General features: G+C 39.4%; 1 protein-coding gene across 1 annotated transcript in view; it reads right to left on the bottom strand.

The window, feature by feature from the left end:
• Nucleotides 1-23,103, bottom strand: part of LOC115502661 (zinc finger protein 850-like) — a 30,685-nt gene extending 7,582 nt beyond the window's left edge. Inside the window, exons 1-3 of the mRNA XM_032591520.1 lie at nucleotides 22,958-23,103; nucleotides 20,088-20,214; nucleotides 19,484-19,586 (exon numbers count right to left, since the gene is read on the bottom strand). Of these exons, the coding sequence (XP_032447411.1) occupies nucleotides 19,484-19,586; nucleotides 20,088-20,214; nucleotides 22,958-22,972 (245 nt within the window). The 5' untranslated portion in view covers nucleotides 22,973-23,103. The remainder of the gene's footprint in view (nucleotides 1-19,483; nucleotides 19,587-20,087; nucleotides 20,215-22,957) is intronic.
• Nucleotides 23,104-23,847: the final 744 nt, after the last annotated feature.

The following is a 23,847-nucleotide window of genomic DNA, read 5'->3' as shown; positions in this document are numbered from 1 at the left end:
TTGAGTTTTAGCCCAGATTGCCTGACTTTTAATTTGTCTATTGGAACACACAGACCACTATACAGAGGAAACCCTAAAAGAAGGTTCAGAGTAGGTTCCAAAGTGAAAAAGGTAACACAAACACGACTGAACCACAGAACTCATCAACCCAAAGAGAGCAGTAAAGAAACAACACAAAATACGAAAATTACAAATCAAATAAAAAAACAAATGAGATAGAATTAAACTGTTTTCATCATTGAAACCAAAAATGTTTTCAGGGGCTTAAAACATATGGATCTATTTGTGGTGGAAGCTTTTTGTGTCCTCCAAACAAACCACAGAGTCCAACACTCACATTGGTACAACTGACATAGCTATTGTTTGTGAATCCCCTAGGGTTTTCAAAGTTCTGTCCCATTGATCTTTTCTGCTGAATTATATTTTAAATATTCAGGAAGTTGAGTATATGTGATGCATAATTATTTTTTTTTTCCTAGAACAACAGAGAAGTGATAAGGAACAGTCCATCTGTGACATGAGTTTAGAATCCAATGGGAATTTTCAGCAGCAAGGCCTGACTGATTTACAATTTCCACTCTCTACACTAGTATCTCCAGCAAACATAAGAGCCTTCATTTTCTAAAGAGACTAAAAACAACATGAAACACAGAAGCCAGTCCAGATTAAATGGCGTGATTTATGCACATCTTTCAATAAATCCTCCCAAGGAATTTAACGTTACATGGGAAAAAAATATTAACTCATCATGGAGGGATCTTGCTGAGAGCAGAGAGCAAATGAAGTGCAGAGATCTGTAATGGTTCACAGTTGTGTCAGGTACCTAGCATTATTGAAAGGACATATAATAACTGCTGGGAAATACATGCCCAGAGCAGCAAGTAAGTAAATCGTAATGTAAAAGTAAACATGAAAACATACTGATAGGAGCCCCAGTTCTCCTGCTGACTGATGTCTAATGTTTTTCTCTCAGGATGATGTTCTTGTATTCCACCCTCAGTGTGCCCAAAGCCAGGTACCTCTCCATACAAATGTTATTCATCCTGTCACATAGAAGAGGAAAGGCAGAGTTTATTTAATGCCAGCTGAATCTATGGCTACTTTACCTCATTTGTCTCTCAGGTTTAACCAAAGAATGGTAAAAATGTGAATCCTTTTGAGGTGGTAGAAAAAGAGAGGGAAGAGAGGGAAGTGTTGGTTCCCACACCTCAAGTGGAACCAACAGGTTGAATCAAGTCTCCATGGAAATCAGCTTGAGTTCAGTCATGGGCACTACGTGTATTTACAAAATGAAACAAAACCACACAATACTTCTATAATCAGAAGCACACTGCCCCTTCTAGGCTGTAGAACATATGCCCCAGATAAAATTCCAGGCCTGCATCACAGGAAATGAACAGTTTCAAAGGATTCTTAAACATGGGGAAGAGGACAAAATAGGTGAGCCTAACTAAGGCTCTTCTCTCTCTTCTCTTTTCATTCAAGCTGCCTCCACCCTTGCGTGGAGAACTTGGTCAACCACTTTTATTTCTCCTTCTTCTCATCACCATACCAAACATATTCTTGGAAGTAGTTGCCTCTTTTACCCAGTGATGCAGGTACAACTGCTTCTGATTGCAATGTTACATTTCTTAGCTTGGAGCCTATCAATGCCATAACCTTTAAAAATATCAAGTTTTCCCTGTCCTTTTAGTAACTCCCACAGCTTCATGCTACAGGATCTCTTGTGTTTTCAACTCAGGTTTCTTCCCAAAATCTGACTTTGACTAAAATGAGCATGGACATAAAGTGTAGTTGCAATTTGGCGTTTTCCCAAAAGAATTCACTTACACAGAAAAGCCTTCAGAAGACATGTGCCCATTATGACAGGCACTTTAGGAGAGGAGAGATGAGACAGAGCACATGGCAGGGCAAGCAGTTTGAGAAGCTCTCACAGAAATGACTGTTCTTCATGTATCTCCTGGGATGCTCAGCCAGTGAGGACTCCAGACTCCTCTAGATGCTCCTATTCACGTTTCCACTCAGCGGGACACACTCTCCTCTCTCCCATGGCCTGCCTGTCCTCCAGCAATTTACCTTTATCTCCATTTTGATAAAGATAAATTAGCTTTCCTAAGTCTGCATCTTACTATGAACACCTAGGATGGGCATGATTTGGAGAGTAGGTTAGCTTTCATTACAGACAACTTCTTAACAAAATGGTTTAACCTATACATGTACAGGTGGATTGGTAACTACTTTGTTTTCTCTCTGTTCCCTTCAAGTATACTTGACACACAATGTTACAGCAGTTCAGATGTACAGCTTCATCACTTGACAACTCTACAGGGTTAGTTATGCTCACCACAAGCGAGCTACCATCTGTCACCATACAGTGCTGTTATAATAACATCGAATGTATTCCCTATGTTGTGTCTTTTATCACCATGACTTATTAATTCCCTAACTGGAAGCCTGTCCTTCACTATCCCATTTATCCATTTTGCCCAAGCTCCCTCCCTGTTCCACTCTGGTAACCAGGTATTTCTGGTTTGCTGTCCTTTATTGCCATTTGTGACAACATGGATAGACCTAGAAAGTATTATGCTATGTGACATAAGTCAAAGAAAGAATATTATGTTGTTTCACATAATGTACAAATAAATAACAAAACAAATGCACAAACAAGAGGAGAAACCGACCCATGAATATCTACTTTGGTTTGATAAAATCCATGGAGAATCTCTAGAACTATAAAATTCCATGATTCTACACATTCCATAATGTAACCAGCTAGTCTGTAACAATTTTCCAATCCCGGCTGAAGATAGGAGACGCCTAGATCAACCCCCAAGGATCTTATGGCTCATGACACACCTAACACCACAAACTTCTTGATCATTCTAATATCACTTGTCAGCCCCCACCCCCAACTCCTACAGGTAGATGCTCCACATACAGTGGGTTTGTGAGACCCTGGACATAGGAAACTCAGTATCTTCAAAGAATATCTAGCATATCTGCTCAAACCTTTGCCAATGAAGCAGACACGTGTTTTCGTGTCCAAGAAACAAACCTGTCCGCTAAGAGCCAGATACTATCATTATATTCCAAAGCTTTTTTATACACAAACATAAGTGGAATGGCATAGAATAAGAACTTTCAATGCTTGTATCCATGACTCATGAAAAAGCTTAAACCCATAGAGAACCATCTCCTAACAATATTTTCCAATCACTTTGACCTTGGCTAAATTTCGCTCCAGCCTAATTTTCCCTCGTGTCCAACATCTCATCAAACACTGATGAATCGAACACAGGAAATGGGATAAAATCTATTCAATTCATGTCAGGAAATATATTCCAAGACTGTGATTAACATGATTCAATGAAGAAAAATTAGGTGGCCTGTAGCATTCATTTCTGTCCTGTCCCAGCCAGGGGTGGGGGATGGGGAGGGGGGTGTCCTTATATTCAACCAGGTAAAGAAATCCTAATATCCATGATGATCTACCTTAAATTTCTGTAGTGAACTTTCTAAGGGAGATGGGTGAAGACACACCTGAACTGTGCAAAAGCATATGATATACATGTATCAGAGAAGATGAGAGGATTTTGTTCTCCTTACCCAGGCAAAGCAGGTCCTGGATACCATGAAATCACAACTCATTGTAATGAAAGAGCTGCTAATTGAGAAAAGGGTAGGAATTCGCAGGTGTTCACAAACCATCAACAGGGCATATTTGGAAGAGCAACTCGGAGATAATAGATGGAGGAGAGTATATAAAATGAAACAGTGGAGTGATCACAGGACAAAAATACTTCAGATGGCTCTGAATTTTCGTGAAGATATGGAGGAAACATTGATCTTATGAACGCACTTGACATTTTCCTTGGGCTTGTACTTGATGAAAATCATGGAAATGTTGGCCCACATCATAAGCTGACAACACAATCTCAAGAAATAGGAACAATTCTGAATAAAGCAAATGTATGGTTGTGTTTGGATATCCACAACAGTACCCAAAATATGTTTCCTTCATGATGTTTTGTTGTGCATTTGACAGTGACATACAGAGGAAAATTAAAAACTGAATTTATTTGAAAGCTTTCAGTTTAAGCTCCTTCAAACCAGAGTCCGTGAGACTAATCTGAATGATGTAGAAGTCACCCAAGTAAACAATATGTTCCTGGTAGCACAAAACTTTGCTTAAAGATAGTACATTGGAACTTTCCTAGAACTATACCTACAAGAAGACGATAAAAATAGGAAAAGAAGCAAAAGACAACAACCATGTAGTCATAACCAATCAAACAAGCAACAACGCAATATATCATATGGAATAATCTTTAAAAAGAAGGGCTTTGGGGGCTCCTGGGTGGCTCAGTCAGTTGAGCGTCCGACTTCGTCTCAGGTCATGATCTCGTGGTTCGTGGCCTCGAGCCCCGCATTGGGCTCTGTGCTGACAGCTTGGAGCCTTGAGCCTGCTTCAGATTCTGTGTCTCCTTCTCTCTCTGCCCCTCCCCCACTTGTGCTCTATCTCTCACTGTCTCTCAAAAATAAATAAGTGTAAAAAAAAATTAAAGAAAAAAAAAAGAAAGGACTTTGTCACTGTATTAATAGTGTTATTTTTCAATATCAAGTTACAGTATTTCAATATTATACTCCTTGGATGACGAAAAATCTTAGTGTGTGTGTGCATAGTTATACACACACACATTTGTATTAAGTATACAAATATAAATACATGTGTATAGGGAAACCTTTCTTAGCCCATGAGAGATAAGAACATTCATCACAAAGGAGTGACATCATAAAAATGGTGACAGAGGTAGTTCCCACTCAGTAATTCTCATAGAAGGCTCAGCTGGCAACGATTCACATTAGACATCACTGGGGAAATCTCAATACCCCAAAATAACAGGTATTGAAAAATGAATTCTTCTCCTTCCATTGAACCAGTTGAAATGTGGGTAGAACATGCTACCCTACTTTATTTTATTGGTTTCTACAACTGATAGAAATCCTCTTCCCACTCAGGCCCAAATGGGTATAAGGACAGCATAGGCTGTGAAACATCATAGGGACATCTAACCAAAAACTGGGTAGGCTGTTTAGAGCAGAAATATGCTCAGTGCTGGTGACTGTTGACCAGCTTCCCAAGGAATCAGTGCTCTGCACACAGTTCGGAGCACAGACTCGACTCAACACAGGGTTGAGTGGATTGGAGGGAAGTCTCTGCCAGCTGTGGGTCAGGATCCTTGGAAGAACACCCATCAACACTGGATCAGACCTATGTTGGGCTTATTCCTGCGATGCCAGTGCTTTGAGGAACTACCCACAGGTCTTGCTGGTTCTGATTATTAGTGTCCAGCAGCCATCTTCCTCTTCAGAACCAACTCTGGCATGTGACATCTTTAAGGTATGCCCACAATGTTCTCCTCTCCATTAATATCCACAAATCTTGGCCTGGGAAAATACAGTTGTCTATGGCATTCCATAGCATTTGGTCCACAGTACCACTACAGAATTCAATAAATCATGAGGAAAAAATCAGGCTTCCCTCGATCCCAGAAAAACACCACGTTGATTCACAAGTCCCCATCTCTGTCACATTTGTTCGTCACAAGAAGTTTTCAAAGACCTTGCAGTGACCAAAGGGAGCTTCTTGTCAGAGATTTCATCACATTTCAGAAGTTTTTCATATTTGCTTTTAGTAAGACCTATCTTCCTCTCAAAGCATACTATCCTCATGTTTTATCTGTCCTCATAATTCTCTCCATACCAAGTGCCTGAAGGAATCCTGTGTACAATTGATGGTATTTTCCTGTTCCTTCCATTGAAGTGGTGTCAACAATGTATTGCAATACTAGAGATGGCTCAGTTGATTCAATTACCAACCGTTTTCCATTATATTAAAAAATTCTAGGGACACCTGGGTGGCACAGTCTGTTGAGCATCTGACTTGAGCTCAGGTCATGATCTCATGGTTTATGAGCTTGAGCCCTGTGCATCAGGCTCTGTGCTGACAGTGCAGATCCTGCTTGAGGTTCTCCCTCTTTCACTCTCTCTGTCCCTTCCCAATTCTCTCTCTCTGATAATTAAATATACTTTTTAAAAACTTAAAAATTGTAAGCCATTAAGAACAAAGAAGTGGCAGCATGGTTTTGTGGGAGGGGGCAGTCTCCCTAACACAGGAAAGAACAACTGTGATGGCTACATCACTGGAATGGAGATGAGGAGACAGAAGAACTAGAGAGGATTTGGAAAGAAAACGAGTAAAATTTACCCTTCTATAATTCAGAGTCACTCGTGCAGCCTAGGACAAATGTCCTTCCCCACATGAAGAATTCATGCCAATGCTTCAGCCTAGATTTTTTTTTATCTCTTATCTTGAGCGACATCATCACTCTTAATGGAATACTGTTTTCTTCCTACAGTTAGAACATCTACTAAACTCTCAGCACTGTCCATCTTTCCTTAAAATAAATGTGAAAACGACCCATGACTCACGGTTCTCCAAGTTTTCACCTCATCAAATTGTTCCCCTAAAGGGAGTAACTTGGATGAGGTCACTCCTGAGAAGGGAAAACAACAGTATCTAAAGAAGTTTTACTCAGTGTTCTTCTCCAATTGAGAAGGAAGGAAATGTATCAAATAAATTACATGGAATTTAATATACTCCCTGTAGAATTACTGCCATATTCAAATAACATTTGAACACCATGTCATTTCATGCAAACTAATCTTAAAATCACTGCAAAAGTCATAGAAGCAATAGTTTATAAACTCTGGAACTTGGAAACAGAGTACATCCTACATGAGTAATAGCCAGGTAGGCAAGACAGGATTTGCATGGGGAAATTCTCAAACCAAGATGCACAGAGATATAGGACACATACAGTCAATAAAAACAATGTAGAGAAGTATTCCCAATTTTTAAAAATCCGTAACATTTTTGGTTGTGAGGAAATCATCAATTTTGAGATTTGGAATATCCTCATTTGAACAAATATTCCCATTCCTTCTGAAGATCTAGGTTTGCATACACACATATACACACGCTTAATTCTTCCTAATTAGGACTGTTATTCCAAAATCATTCTTTAACTTAATATAAAATATTGCCTTCTGTGCATATCAAAACCATAAACATCTGCATTCCATATGCTCACAGAAACCACAGAAGGAAAAAACTAAACTAAACTAAACTAAACTAAACATATAGGTTAAGACTTTAAATAGTGATTGAGTTCTGTAGAGAGGTCTTATATTTGTAGTAACTTTGTTCAATTAGCCCTTGTTAAGTAGAAACTGTGAATCATTTTGTGAGCCAAGTATCAATAAACAAAAGAGAAATAATTGACTACTGATAGACCATGGGGTATGTATATAATATGTCATGGGGAACAAGATGTAGAGGTCAAGGATGAGCACAGGCAGAGGGAATGGCAGGAATTGGGACAGATGTCTTTTTTGGGGTGCATGGTTGGACAGCTGTGGAGCTCCTGGGCTAAGTCTAGAATGCACAATTCACATCAAAATGAGTGGAGAATGGCAGACGCTCTCTGCAGGGGTCTTCTCTAAAGGGTGTGCAAGGTAAATATACTGAGAGTGGGCACTCTTACACAAATGATGATTGGGAACTCCTATCAGGAACTTCTGTTTGTTTGTGACTGTGGGGCTGTTATCTAGTGACTTTGCTATTGGGTGGAGCTGGAGTCAGTTCAAACCCCCTGCAGTCAGCCTGGTTATACAAAATGGATTCCAAGGCAGGAGTATCAGGAAATTGTTCAGGTACATTCTCAATAATACTCCTATATCATCCTTATTAAAAGCACCTAATGCCCCAGCACTTAAAAAAGGAAGAAAAGATATAGTATGTAAACTTAGGGAAAATTAAATTCAAATAATTTGAGGTTTAAGGCCACTGGGGAAAAAAAATTATTAGTGATAGCACCACACTGCTTAAACAAGTACAAGTGACCCTTGAATAAGGCAGGGGTTTGGTGTAACCACCACCCATGCAGTTGAAAAATCTGTGTACAAGTTTGACTCCCCAACATGTCATTTTAATAGCCTACTACTGACAAGAAAAGCAGTCAATCAATATATACTTGATATTTTATAGGTGTTTATTATGGTATTCCTACTACCAAGGAAGCCCAAGAAAAGAAAATATTAAGACAATGCAAAGGAAGAGAAATTATATTTACAGTACTGTACTATAAATAAATCTGCCTATAAGTTGGACCCACACAGCTCAAACTCATCTTGTACAAGAGTCAAGCGTACTTTGTGTTCCTGTTTACCTGCAACCTTGATGAAGATGGGGCAGGCTAAGGTTGCATTAGGATACCACTTCTTTCAGTATAAATCCGTGTTAACATATTCAAATCCATTCAGGATGATTAATGAATATATATAAATTTCAAATAGACTCTTAAAAACCACTCCAAAATCACTGTGTGATCCTTGGTCAAAATACACATTAAAATCTTTCAAGAACCACTCTTTTTCCTCTAATGTATTGATTTGTGAGTTGTACTTTCCATGTCGTTCAAACTAAGGCTAATTATTGAGTATAAGTAGATTGATAATCATCTTTCACCCCTTTAGAAAAGAGTTAGCTATACTTTCCTCAGATATCCGTGAAAATCTCTTGATTTCAGATACATAACTAATATTCTTGACTTGTAACAATTGCTATTATGACGATATACTCAGGTGTTTATGAGCTACCACCGTATTTTTTCTACACACGAATTGGCAAAACATTTAAATTCAGAACGTTTCTCTGTCAAGCATTTTTTTGCAAAACATGATGCCTTGAACACTTCTTGGTGGCTGATGTCACTCTTATATATCCATCACAAACAGCATCCTCATGTAAGATTCCTTCCTATGTAGGACATACCAGAGTCCTTAATCTTCCCAGGAAAAAATAGGTAAACATGAATTTCCTATCATAAAAGAGTCCCTCATGTCTGTGAGACAACAAAAATCAAATGATTTTCCATGCACAGAAGCAAAAAGCCATAGCATGAGATGATTTATGGGTAAAATTAATAATATATGCCATGTTAAATAAACCCTCAAATATGGACAATAGAAAAAAGGAGACAGACTGAGAATAATTGTCCTTCTCCAGACATCCATTCTGCCTTGATCCTTTCAGACATCTTAAAACTACACCTGACCATTCGATAGCATGCATCTAAACTGTGTCTGTCCATTTATACACAGGTTTTCAAAAAATATAAACCCATTCACTACTGTAAATGTGTTTTCATTATAGTTTTCTTAATCTTTTGTTTTCTCAAACTTCCTTAATCCTAACAATACCATTTATACCACAGACAACTAAGAATGGGATGATTGACTGGTAATGTTGTAGGTAAGCCTTGGGGTCAACAATAGGCTATTTCCATGGAATGGTAGGTATGGTTTTAAGTTCCAAGGACTCAAGAGATACTCAGATTTTCCACGATGGGGGGGGTTAGTGCCCCTTATGCCTACACTGATGGAAGTGATATCCAGGTTTCAACTTTGGATTTTCCTCTCCACAAACACTCTGATTTAGAATCATGTCTGAAAAGTGGTATTGACTTACTGCTTCCTGGGGTGAATTCTCTCATTTTATTTAGATTTGCCTTTCATTCCATACTTTGCCAAATGTCTACATCTTAGTAAAGTTTTTATCCTTTATAAAGGCTTTGGTTTTTCCTGAAGTGTATATTAAAACCCAAAATACTTCCTCGTTCATTACATTTCTTTTTTTTTTTTTTAATTTTTTCAACGTTTATTTATTTTTGAGACAGAGAGAGACAGAGCATGAACGGGGGAGGGGCAGAGAGAGAGGGAGACACAGAATTGGAAACAGGCTCCAGGCTCTGAGCCATCAGCCCAGAGCCCGACGCGGGGCTCGAACTCACGTATCGCGAGATCGTGACCTGGCTGAAGTCGGACGCTTAACCGACTGCGCCACCCAGGCGCCTCTACATATCTAAGGTTTCTATCCAGTATGTTTTCTCTGATGCTGAGGAAGGGTTCAGTTCCAGGGAAAGAGGTTGCCAATATTCTTGACATTTGTAAATTACCTCCCCAGGATGTATTATCTCATTTTGAACAGTTTTGCTTACAAACTAAGTGCTTCATCACATTCTCTACATTTGTAGGGTTTCATTCAGTGTACTCTTGCTGATGTTCAGAAAGTTTGTAGTTGGGCTTAACAACTATGCCGGGTGTGTGTGTGTGTGTTTATACATATTTAAATACATTTATTTAACATTCTCCCCAGTATGTACCTCCTTAGGTAGAAGCGTATTGAGTGGTAAAGACTTTGCCTCATTGTATAAATTTGTTAGATTTCTTCCCATTATGAAATACATCTCTGCTGTTGACTGAGTTTTGAAGACTAGCTAAAAGCTGTCCAGAGTGATTACATTTGTAACTCTTCTACCCAGTGTGGATACAATCATGTACAATCAGATTTGAGGTTACAGAGAAGACTTTTCCACATTTCTTAACCTCATACTTGTTCTCTGGAAATGGAGTTCTCTCATGTCTATTAACACTTCACCCTGGATTCATGTTTCTCCCACACTCAGTGCCTTGGTACCCTCTATCTCCACTATAAACACACAGTAATTACAGAAGCTAGAGGGCTCAACTCAAGGCCTTCCTAAGATCACAGCACATAAATACTTGCTCCAAATTAAGTCTTATATTGTAACTATTGAACAGTGATGTATGGATTAAACCCTCCTGTGTTTATCAAAATCAGAGCCTTGGGAACAGGGGGATTATGTGTTGGTGGAAGTATAATGAACCCTCCAAACAGGGCTTCTCAAATCAATCACATTTAGAATTTTTATCTTCCTTTCCAAATGCCTAACTCTCAGAATATTTCAGGGAATGGCTAATCCAACTTTATATTTGAAATACTTCCAGTGACTATTTTCAGTATGGACAAGAAGAATTTTCAGCATTTTGAAACGTCCTTCCAGAGAATATGTTTGTTTAAAAATGGATTTTTGACTACTGCTTCTAAGACACTGTTCTGCAAATAACTGACTTAAGGTGGGGTTTTCCCCAGAAGGTTTTCTATCCTTGATCTCTTCTAGCAGTAGCATTTCATTACAGATAATTGTTCCTGTTTGGTTATACCTATCATAGTAAACACTCTGCACTTCCCTGCACCCCATCACCTTGCCCATCATCCCTTAAGTATAAATAGTCAGGACCACAGTGTCCACTTCTTCCCATATCACTGTACCAAAGGACTCTTGTTGGTTTGTCTACCAACAAGCCTAGGGTGTTATGGAAAGATACAACTAACAGATGCAAAAGCAGTCATCACACTTACTACACTGACATGCACATATGTAAGTACGGTAATGTGCAAAATACCCATGATAGGATACGACCAGCATGGAGAAATAGGAAGACCAGGACTTTGCTCCTCCATGGAGACAAAAATAGACCAAAGGACCTTTCTGAGGGCTCCAGAAGCCCATTAGGAGAATACAGCACACACAGTCAAGTACAAATGAAGAAGAGTCACATGGACACTTGCCTACAACAGCTGCTCACCCTCCCTGACACTCCATGGCAACACAGTGAGAAAAGTGTTCCCTCTGTTGAGGACAGAAACAAATGTATGTTCGACGATCTGGCTTCTTCGCTGTCCTGAGGGGCTCCCTTCTGTCACTCATGACATGGAAATCAGAAGGAATGAGAGCATCCTCTGGATACTCTGTGTTGGCTGCTCAGACAGAAGGTGAGCATTTGTTCAAACACGGGAGAGACTACAGAGCTGAAGACAAACCGAGACAGGAAGGTATCACGGGCTCTAAAAAGTAACCGCATTTCTAAACTTGGCAGTTACAGAAAGTCAGACATGACAAATGCCCAGAACGTGTGTCACTGCCCCAAGAATTACTACATTTTGTGTTCCTCTTTACAAATCAAGTCCATCATCCAGGGCCCAGAGGCTTCGTTTGTTTTGTTTTGTTATGTTTTTATGGTTTGTTTGGGTTGTTTTTGTTTGTTTGTTAATTACCAAACGTCACCCAAAGATATCAAGGGATGCAAAGAAAGAGGAAATCACGTTCCAATTACAGGAACAAAATATATCTCCAAAACTGGTCCTAAATTAATAAAGTAGTATTAATTGCCTGACAAGGAATTCAAAATAACCACCATAAAGATGCTCATGCAGGAAGAAGAAAAATAGATAGCTAACTAAATGATAGCACGAAAACTTTTCATGACCAAAATGTAAAGCCAAGGAAACAGAACATATCACCAATAATGAACAAGAAATTGGGAGATGAAGAGTACAATTGCTGAATTTAAAAATACACTAAGGGGCCAACACCAGACTTGGTCAAGTAGAATAAAGAATCAGACAACCTAAAGTACTCTTGTGTTCAATACCTGCTAAGAATCAAAGGGCAGGGTCTATGGACTCATGGAACACCAACAAGTGATCCAATATGTACATTATGGGAACCCCTTAGGAGCGGGGAGGGAAAGGGGGTAGAGCATTGACATGAAGAGCTGAAGTCTTGTATGTGGAAAGAAGAGACAATTGCAACAAGCTCAGTCAATTCACAGTAGGATAAATATCAAGACGTGAACACAGTGACACCTTATATTTAACCCTATCAAACTCACAGGCAAGAAGAGAATGTTGAACCAGCATCACAAAAGCAACTTGTTTCGTCCAAGAGAGCTCCTATACGATTAGTAGTGGGATGATTAGTAGATCTTATAGGAAAAAGTGCCAGTGTATTTAAGTATTGAAAGTTCAAAACATGTCCACTAAGAATACCCTGCCTGGCCAAACTGTTTTCCATGAATGTAGAAATGGAGACTTTCCCAAGTAAAAACCAGTGTAAGTTTCCAAGTAGACCTGTCTTACAGGAAATATTAAGCAAATCCTTCTGGTTGAAATAAGAGGATTGTAACCAGTAACTAAAACCACATGAGAACATAAAGCTCTCTGCTAAATATAAAAAATACACAATTGGAGTCCCTGGGTGACTCAGCTGACTAAGTGACTGACTTCTGCTCAGGTCATGATCTCGAGGTCCATGAGTTCTACCCCCATGTCGGGCTCTGTGCTGCAGTCAGAACCTGGAGTCTTCTTCAGATTCTGTGTGTCTGTCTCTCTCTACCTTTCCCCCATTTGCACTCTCTGTCTCTGTCTCTCTCTCAAAAATAAAAACACATTACAAAATCTAAAAAAACTACACAATTATAGAAACCTGTTGCATTGTAATGAGGTAGAACAAGTCATTTTAATTTCTGCTACAATACTTTTTTCAGTAAGAGTATAAAAAAATCAGGGGTGCCTGGGTGGCTCAGTCAGTTAAGCATCAAACTGCAGCTCAGATCATGATCTCGCCGCTCATGAGTTTGAGCCCCATATCGGGCTCTGTGCTATCAGAGCCTTCTTTCAATCCTCTGTCCCACTCTCTCTCTGACCCTTCCCTGATCCTTTGCTCTAAATAAATAAAAAAAGAAACAAACTTTAAAAAAAGAGTATAAAACATCATAAATGTAGGTAATAAAGTACATATGAAAAGATAGAATTTGTGGCATCAGTAAGTTAAGGTGGGCACAGGGGTGGAGATGAAAAGTAGAATGACTGTGTATGCAATTAGAGTATCAGTTTAAAATGAGTTTTTATACCTTGAAGTTGTTTTAAGTAATCTTTATTAAGCCACAAATACTACAGAGGACACACAAGTTAATGAGAATGGTACCAAATCATGTCATGGGAATAGCACCACAATTAAGGATAAAAATTCTAAATTTGATCCAAATCAACCACAAGAAAACATTTGGAAAGGTAACAAATACTTGGAGACTGAAGAACATCTTACTAAAGAATGAATGGGCTAACCAAAAAGTTAAGGAGGAAATTAAAAAGTATATAGAAGCCAAGAAAATGATAACACCACAACCCAAAACCTCTGGGGCATAGCAAAGGTGGTCATAAGAGGAAAGTTTATAGCAATCCAGGTCCTCCTAAAGAAAGAAGAAAGATCTCAGATACACAACGTAGCCTTATGCCTTAAGGAGCTGGAAAAAGAACAGCAAATAAAACCCCAAACCAGCAGAAGACAGGAAATAATAAAGATTAGAGCAGAAATTAATGCTACCAGAACCAAAAAACAAGTAGAACAGATCAATGAAACCAGAAGCTGGTTCTTGGAAAGAATTAACAAAATTGATAAATCAGCCAGTTTGATCAAAAAGAAAAAGGAAGGGACCCCAATAAATAAAATCAAGAATGAAGAGGAAAGATCACAACCAACACAGCACAAATAGGAACAATCATAAGAGAATATTATGAGCAACAATATGCCAATAAGATGGGCAATGTGGAAGAAATGGACAAATTCCTAGAAACATATACACTACCAAAACTGAAACAGGAAGAAATAGAAAATTTGAACCACACACATAACTACTAAGGGAATCAAACTGGTAATCAAAAATCTCCCCAAAACCAAGAATCCATGGCCAGATGGCTTTCCAGGGGAATTCTACCATTTAAGCAAGAGTTAACACCTATTCTCTTGAAGCTGCTCCAAAAGATAGATATGTAAGGAAAACTTCCAAACTCATTCTATGAAGCCAGCATTACCTTGATTCCAAAATCAGAGAGAGACCCTACTAAAAAGGAGAACTGTAGACCAATTTCCCTGATGAACATGGATGCAAAAATCCTCAAGAAGTTATTAGCCATCCAGCTCCAACAATACATTAGAAAAATTATTCACCACAACCAACTGGGATTTACACCTGGGATGCAGGGCTGGTTCAATATCTGCAAAACAAACACGTGATTCATCACATCAATAAAAGAAAGGACAAGAACCATGCGATCCTCTCAATAAATGCAGAGAAAGCATTTGACAAAATACAGCATACTTTTTTGATAAAAAACCCTCAGGAAAGTAGGGATAGAAGGATCACACCTCGAGATCATAAAAACCATGTATGAATGACCCAATGCTAATATTATCCTCAATGGGGAAAAACTGAGAGCTTTCCCCCAAAGGTCAGGAATGAGACAGGGATGTCCACTCTCAGCACTGTTATTCAACATAGTATTGGAAGACTTAGCCTCTGCAATCAGACAACAGAAAGAAATAAAAGGCATCCAAATCGACCAGGAGGAGGTCAAACTTTCACTCTTTGCAGATGACATGACACTCTATATGGAAAACCCTAAAGATTCCACCAAAAATTGCTAGTACTGGTTCATGAATTCAGCAAAGTTGCAGGATATAAAATCAATGCACAGAAATCGGTTGCATTCTTATACACCAACAATGAAGCAACAGGAAGAGTAATCAAGGAATTAATCTCATTTACATTTGCACCAAAAAAAATAAAATACCTAGGAATAAATCTAACCAAAGAGGTGAAAAAGTTGTACACTGAAAATCACTATAGAAAGCTTATGAAAAAAATTGAAGACAACACAAAAAAATGGAAAAAGATTTATGCTCCTGGATGGAAGAACAAATATTGTTAAAATGTCAATAGTACCCAAAGCAACCTACATATTCAATGCAATCTGTATCAAAATAACACCAGCATTCTTCACAGAGCGAGAACAAACAATCCTAAAATTTGTATGGAACCAGAAAAGACCCCAAAGAGCTAAAGCAATCTTGAAAAGTAAACCAAAGCAGGAGGCATCAGAATCCCAGAGCTTCAAGCTATACTACAAAGCTGTAATCCTGAAGACAGTTTGGTACTGGCACAAGAACAGACACGCAGGTCAGTGGAACAGAATAGAGAACCCAGAAATGGACCCAGAAATGTGTGGCCAACTAATCTTTGACAAAGCAGGAAAGAACATCCAATGGAATAAAGACTTTCTCTTCAGCAAGTGGTGCTGGGAAAACTGGACAGCGACGTGCAGAAGAATGAACCTGGACCATTTTCTTACACCATACACAAAAATAAACTCAAACGGATGAAAGGCCTCAATGTAAGACAGGAAGCCATCAAAATCCTCGAGAAGAAAGAAGGCAAAAACCTCTTTGATCTTGGCCGCAGTAACTTCTTACTCAACAAGTCTCCAGAGGTAAGGGAAACAAAAGCAAAAATGAACTACTGGGACCCCGTGAAAATAAAAACCTTCTGCACAGCGAAAGAAACAATCAGCAAAACTAAAAGGCAACCGACAGAATGGGAGATGATATTTGCAAACGACATATCAGATAAAGGGTTAGAATCCAAAATCTACAAAGAACTTATCAAACTCAACACCGAAAAAAACAAATAACCCAGTGAAGAAATGGGCAAAGACATGAATAGACACTTCTCCAAAGAAGACATCAAGATGTCACAGACACATGAAAAAATGCTCAACATCACTCATCATCAGGGAAATATGAATGAAAACCACCATGAGATACCACCTTACACTGGTCAGAATGGCTAATATTAACAACTCAGGCAACATCAGATGTTGGCAAGGATGCAGAGAAAGAGGATCTCTTTTGCACTGTTGGTGGGAATGCAAGCTGGTGCAGCCACTCTGGAAAATAGCATGGAGGTTCCTCAAAAAACTAAAAATAGAACTACCCTATGACCCAGCAATCGTGCTACTAGGCATTTATCCACAGGATACAGGTGTGCTGTTTCAAAGGGATACATGCACCCCAATGTTTACAGCAGCACTATCAACAATAGCCAAAGTATGGAAAGAGCCCAATGTCCATTGATGGATGAATGGATAAAGAAGAAGTGGTATATCTATACAATGGAGTATTACTCGGCAATCAAAAAGAATGAAATCTTGCCATTTGCAACTACGTGGATAAACTGGAGGGTATTACACTAAGCGAAATTAGTCAGAGAAAGACAAATATCAAATGACGTCACTCATATAAGGACTTTAAGAGACAAAACAGATGAACATAAAGGAAGGGAAACAAAAATAATATAAAAACAGAGAGGGGGACAAAGCATAAGAGACTCATAAATATGGAGAACAGACAGAGGGTTACTGGAGGGAGTGTTGAGGGGGGTGGGCTAAATGGGTAAGGGGCATTAAGGAATCTACTCGTGAAATCATTGTTGCAATATACACTAACTAATTTGGATGTAAGTAAAAAAAAAATAAAATTCAAATAAACTATAAGAAAAAATCCTCATAATAAAATTTACGGAAAAGATATAATAAAAAAAAAACTAAACTTGATACAGTGGTAGAGAATTACTATTATTATTATTACTTGTTAATTAATTAATTTTTTGAGAGAGAGAGAGAGCAGGGGAAGGGCAGGAGGAGAGGGAGAGAGAATCCCAGCAGGTTCCATTCTCAGCTCATAGCCTGTCATGGGACTCAATCTCATGACCCTGAGTTCATGACCTGAACCCAATTCAAGACTCAGACATTTAACAGACTCAGTCACCCAGGTACTCTGGAGATATAGAATGTTGGACAATTACTTTCAATTCATAAAAGAGATTCTCTCATGCAAGGAGAATATAAAGTCACCAATAAATATAAGATGAAATTAATGATCTATTATGACAACTGACCAAGACATTAGTTGTCTGTTATTATGACAATTCACCGAGACATGATAAAACATTCACTGACCACTAACCAAGGAAAGAGAGAAATAAGATGAGTCCCAAATCATGTATGGGTCATATTTATACAAAGAAGTACATACATAATTTTACTGGTAAGAGCATGGCTGATTCATACTTGACTTCAACTCACATGGTCTTAAAATGTACTCGATGAACACTGACATCCTGTAACAAGATATACAAGTAAATGAAACTACAACGAACTCATGTGTGGAATGTTGCATACAAAAGAAAGCACATATTTATAGAATGCAAAGCCAGAATCAGACAAAATTTAACTCCAACCAGCCTACATAAAAGAAATAGATTAATCCTTTTAAAGGAAATGTACTATGTAACTATAATTTTAAACTGCAACTACGGACCCATGAAAAAGAAGCTTTTGAATTGTCATGTCTTCATTGGCAGTTCACAGGAATGATATCCATTAAAATCAACTACTGAAAAATTTTACAAATAAGCACGTAAAAGACATTAAAAAGGAATTATTTTCTTAAGATATTCCTCTTCTTACACAGAGTGTAGGGTATAATCCATTCTTTAGAACTAAGCTGACTAAAAAAAACCTTTCTAAATCAACAAACACTGCCAAAGTTGGAATATATAGTGACAATCACTTCATAATCAAATAAATATTTGGGATGAACTTCAGATACATGCTGAGGAAAGTGGGAGAATAATCTCATGATTAACTTTTCCTGAGGTAAGATTACATTTATGAACAATCCTTTTTTATTTCTTTAATATGGACTTAAGTATTTATTTACATCAATTCCTTTTGTTTTTAAAGTTTATGTATTACTGAGAGAGAGATCATGCAAACAGTGAAGGGGCAAAGGGAGAGGGGACAGATAATCTAAGCAGGCTCCACATGGACAGCAGACAGCCCCATGCTAGGCTCCAATTCCCCAACTGTGAGATCATGAACTGAGCCCAAGTCCAATGTTCAATTGACTGAGCCACTCAGGCACCCTCTACCTCATTTCCTATAAGGCACATACCCAGGTCATAGAGAACTTTTGATTTAAAAAATCAGAGATGCATCTCATATACAAGTTTTTAGAAAGTGAAGACACATATGAAAAAGCACAGGAACTTCCAAGTATACAAAATTATAAAAATAATGCAATTACTAGGAAATAAAGGTAATGATGGAAACTTTATTATAGGCTGTGGGTTCTAACTTGTAAATGTTCTAGCTCCCTTATGGCATTAATATATAGGTAATTATGAAACACATAGATACATTAAATTATTTCACCATTGAGCAGTGGAACACAGAGTGCATTTTTCAAATTTTAATTACTACAAAGACACATAAACTTTTGATGTGAAATAAAGGATTAGATTTTCTCATTTGAGGGACGTGTTCTGTGATCTTATGAAACTGCTGAGCCTCAATTTTCCACACTTAAGATTAAATCCTCTGTAACTTTGGAAATCCTAAACCAGAAAACATGAGATCTCTGTCTCCATTGTTCTCAAGACTTCTGCCTCAAACCCAGTGGGCCCACCACTACCCTCACACACTTATTGCAAGCAGCAAAACAGAATTTAGAAATGACTTAGCATAGAGTTCCTCAGAAATACAGAGAGATCTTCTAGGGCTCTCACAGCAATGGAGAAGCTCTCAGATTATGGAGGTCCTCACCATGGATATGGTGGACCTTCCCTGGAGCTGAAGGAGACTCTTCGGAGAATCAAAGACATGATGCGTTAGAGAGCAGATGTCCCTCTGTGAGAGGGAAAGACATAAAACTTGGCTTTGCAAATGAATTTCCATTCAAGGAGAGCTACCTGAACAACATTGTAAGATCCATCTTCCTCCTTCACATTTGGACCTCACCTGTGTCGTGTGCTTCACTCCCACCTACCTGGGTGTGAGGCTACTATCTCTTTTCTCTTCACACCCCACAGCTCCTTCTTTTGCTCCAGAACGATGACCAGGTCTGGTTTTGACACAAGACCTGTTTATCAGAACGAAGGAATATAATTATTGCTGGAGTTTCTACCTTTCGACCTGGTAATGTACTCAGCAGACAACAAGGGACATGGGAGAATTCTAAAAAATGATTTCCCAAACACCGTTGCACAAGAAAAAGCCCCTTTACAACATGCAGGAGGACTTTCAAACATTCACATCATGACCTGCCTTCCAAGTGCTACCAATACAATAAGGAGTAAAAGTTGGAGTTTAAGATGTGGGCCATACCGTCTTATGCCACTCAATGTTTAGAATTGCCATTTATCTACAAAAATGATGATGGTACCTTTAAAAGATAGGAGGCTAAAGCTGAAAGGGAAATATCATGAAGATATTTCTCTATGTCTACAAATCCCCATTTCTATCCCTTGCTGCAGGGATCTGAATCCCAGTCATATAAAGGGGGAGCTTCCAAGAGAGACTCTTCAAGGGAAGGAACAAAACCCGAGTGGGGTTTGGGAAATCTAGAAGGAGATATCCTCACCCAAGAAGAGGAGGTGTCCACAGGTCTCTAACATCACATCTCTGTACAGTTCCCTCTGACTGTGATTCAGGCATCCCCACTCCTCCTGAGAGAATTCGATGGCCACATCGCTGAAGGTCAGCAGCGTCTGCAATAAAAACCACAGTTATGAAGTGGCCATTGGCAGAGTTCATAATGGTACCTAAGATGCAAGAGGGAGTTAATGTCACCAGCTAGACTCCAAGAGTTGTTCTTCACCGCTTACCTACTTGTACCCACGGACCATACTCCATCATTTTACTTCACCTCTTTTCTACCTTGTCTTTTACTTCTGGCAAAACCTCCTATGGGCAGAGTCTCCTGTCATGGAAACAGAAAACATACAGCAAAATGTAACAACCGCCCTAAGGAAGAGCTTGGGCAGGCCAACTTTGCGCTTAACCCCTGACTCATACCAATGCAGATGGACGACTGGATTAACTCATGGAGTGAGGACAGTTACCTTGACCCCCGTGTAATACCAAAATCTCCACCCAAGGGGGAGCACAAACCTCATTTACATAACACATAGCGTATGTACGGAAGTGTTTTCCTAAGGCATGTGTGCCACCTTATGCCCAGTTCGGAGAAAATGACATAGCTCCACTTCCTAAGTGTCCACCCAAATCTTAAATAAAAGGAAATAATCACGTCCCTCCCTCTTGCTCTGTGCAACTCTCCTTTGGAAGTTATTCCCTCTGATCTGCTTATTGGCTGCAAATCAAGGTTCCTGTGTGTGACGACCTCACGTGCTGCACTTTCTATCTACGACTCTATTATATTTGAGGACGTTAACACACAAACATGTCAAGTATGTGAATCTTGTTTTCATTTTCTGAAAATATAAAGCATAACCACCTGGTGATGAGACCCTTTTGGTGGCAGAACATCAAGGGGACAGATGACTCTTTCTACTCATAGAAACTCCCACATGTCATCAACTCTAAAGACAGCTGCCTTGCCTTTCCAACTCCTACTAAATTCTCAACTGGCCAACCTCCACTCATCGGTAGGAACTGATTCAGCAGGAAGAAGCTCCTGAAGAGGAGACCTTCCATCTTTAACAACCTTAAAGATGTAAGGGTGTAATTCGTTCACGTGGGGAAATGTAGCTTCAATTAAATTTCCTTACACCTTGGAGCCAATGATAGGCACCTGAGACATGCAGGATATGCCCTTCCTCAAGGAATCATAGCTGCTATCACGCCTCAATGTTTAATTTTTATTAAATACTTGAAACAGGCAGAGTATGACATTCCTTTATTAATGGGCTTCAAGGTAAGTGTAAGGAAATGTAATTGAAGCTACATTTGTTTTGGCTTGGTTCTCCTCACCAGAAACTACAAGCAAAGAGAAACCCAGAAGAAAGAAGTTTCCAGCTGAAATGTGATGCTTCTGCACATCACTCAGTAAATCTAAGATCCTTAGCAAAGACAGGGGGGAAAGATCAACGTTATAGGGGAGAAATCTGGCAGAGTGAAACAGGCCAGTTAAAGAAGTGAACACGAAGTGTAAGGAAACAAATTGCTATCAGTGCCTAAGACATACCAAAGGACACATGATCCCTGGTGTGTTCTGTTGGCCCCCAAACAGTAAATCTGATTGTCAGTCTAATTATGAGAGAATACAGTGGCTTTATACAAACTTCAATCACATATACTTTCAGTAGAGGCTGCTTTGAGGCAAACAGGCTTGAGCACCAGATTGTAGAGGAGTCCACAGGGCCCACCTGGCTGAAGAGAGGCAGGCCCAACAGGTGACCTGCCTTAAAATATCTATAGACCCTAACGAAGTAACAAATGGGTACTTACAACCCATTTGTAATCCATTACAACCCAGGCAGAATTACCACATGAGGGCAAATTCCATAAGTTACCATACATACACATCTTCCCCCTGCAAAATTAGCCCCAAGTCACTGCCTCAAGGCAGGAGCCTCTCCTCTGCTGTCCTTCCCACCACTCCCTTGAGGTGTGTTCATAAATCTAATGTCTTATTCTGCCACACGTGAATTATTTTCACCACTGATGCCCTCAGCTTCCACAGGATCATCGACCCGTATTTGGGAGCCCCATCTGAATAGGAGAAACACCACTTTTAGATGGCTGTTTCCCTGTCCTGTAATGTCTAGTATATTTTAAACAGATTATCTTTTCCACATTTTACACCAAGACTGTCCCCCCCCCCAATTTTTTAACTTTCAAGTTATTCAGGCCTCATATCCATCCTGTGTTTTTTTGCATTTATTATTTGGTACAAAAAGGTCGTTTTATTATAACACAAAGAGAGGACCTGTGGGCACCAAGATCCACAGTGGGGTTGTGAAGAGTGATTATGCAGCCGGGGGAGGGAAAGGTAAAAGGGAGGTCTCCAGAAGGATTCCCATATGCTTAAGAGGACTCCTAAGATACTGGGGGCCTTGTATTTTCCATTTTCTTAATCCTGCTCTACAGAGAGGTACTAAATGGGGAACTAAAGGGGAACAGTTCTCCTCGACTGAAATCCCACCACCAGACCCCATCAGCAACAGGAATCTTGGACTCAACACCTTCCCCTTTGGGTCTGTCCTAAAGGGATTATTTGCAATATTTGCAGGACTTTACCTCAAAGTGACAAGGGTTGACATCCTAGTTAAAGCCTTGTTTGAGAATACAGAGAAGATTCCTGCTTATAGGGGGGAAGAGTTCTAAAGACCTAACCTTGAGTATCGTTCCTGAGAAGGTTGTAAAGCTTTGGTGAAAACATAAGGCAGAAACACCAAACACAGAGAAACCAACATATGCGATTTCTAAATGCATGGAATTTTAAGGGGAAAAGATGACACGGCCTCTGACCTGGAACACCAGGCTTACCTGAGAGCTGGCCATTTCTTCTTTCCCCTCGTCCTCTAGATTTCTTTCTCAGAAGGTATTGGTGGAGAAATCACACATGCATCAGGAGAAAATGCCCTTAAAGGCACCAACAGAACGTCTTCAAAAGAAAAGTGCTCACTGGCAGGCGGGACTGTGAAATGCAGAAGGACAAAACTTCCTAGTTTTTTGTGTCAGGAGCTTTTCAGAAACGGAGACTACGTATTTGGTGCGCAATCTCTGAGTTTTCCTTCTATAGTTCCAGTGGCTTCCACTCCCTCAGACACCCACAAATTCTGCTACAGCATAGGAAGAGTGTGCTGCGCAGACCTAATGCTCTGACACTCATGTAGACGAGACCCGATTACCTCTCCTTGAGCAAAAGCCTGCACTCAAATCTCATAAATTAATGGGAAGCCTTGCCAACTGACTCTAGCCTCAGGTAGAATCACCTGGAGCACTTAATTAAGTCAACACTGTTGTTTCCAACCACAACAATTGACAGAATCTGAGGAGGGGGGCAACAGCAATGGTCGGTTTGAAAATCCACACAGGATCCCTTGGGAACCATTTTAGGAAGTAAGGAAGGCTATGGTTATTATTCAGATTTAAACCCATTTCTTCTTCTCTGATCAGAGTTTCTGGATATTGGAAAAATGAGAGTGACAAATTTAAGAGCCAAACACACCTTGAGCTCTTTAGCCAACCTTTTCCATGTCTTCCTAATTCCCAATGACAGGGCTCCAAAAACCACAGGCATCTTCCTAGTCCTCCCTGTCAATTGGCTTGGAGAAACTACTCTGTTCCCTGGGAATAAACTTGTCTCTGTCCTTATTGACATCTGAGCTACACTCTTAGTATTCCAACCCAATGCTACCAGCAGCCCCTGCCTC

This window comes from Lynx canadensis, chromosome E2, assembly GCF_007474595.2.
Source record: "Lynx canadensis isolate LIC74 chromosome E2, mLynCan4.pri.v2, whole genome shotgun sequence".
NCBI classification, from domain to species: domain Eukaryota; kingdom Metazoa; phylum Chordata; class Mammalia; order Carnivora; family Felidae; genus Lynx; species Lynx canadensis.
Note: the sequence above shows the minus strand (reverse complement) of the source record. Positions and strands in the feature narration are given on the sequence as shown.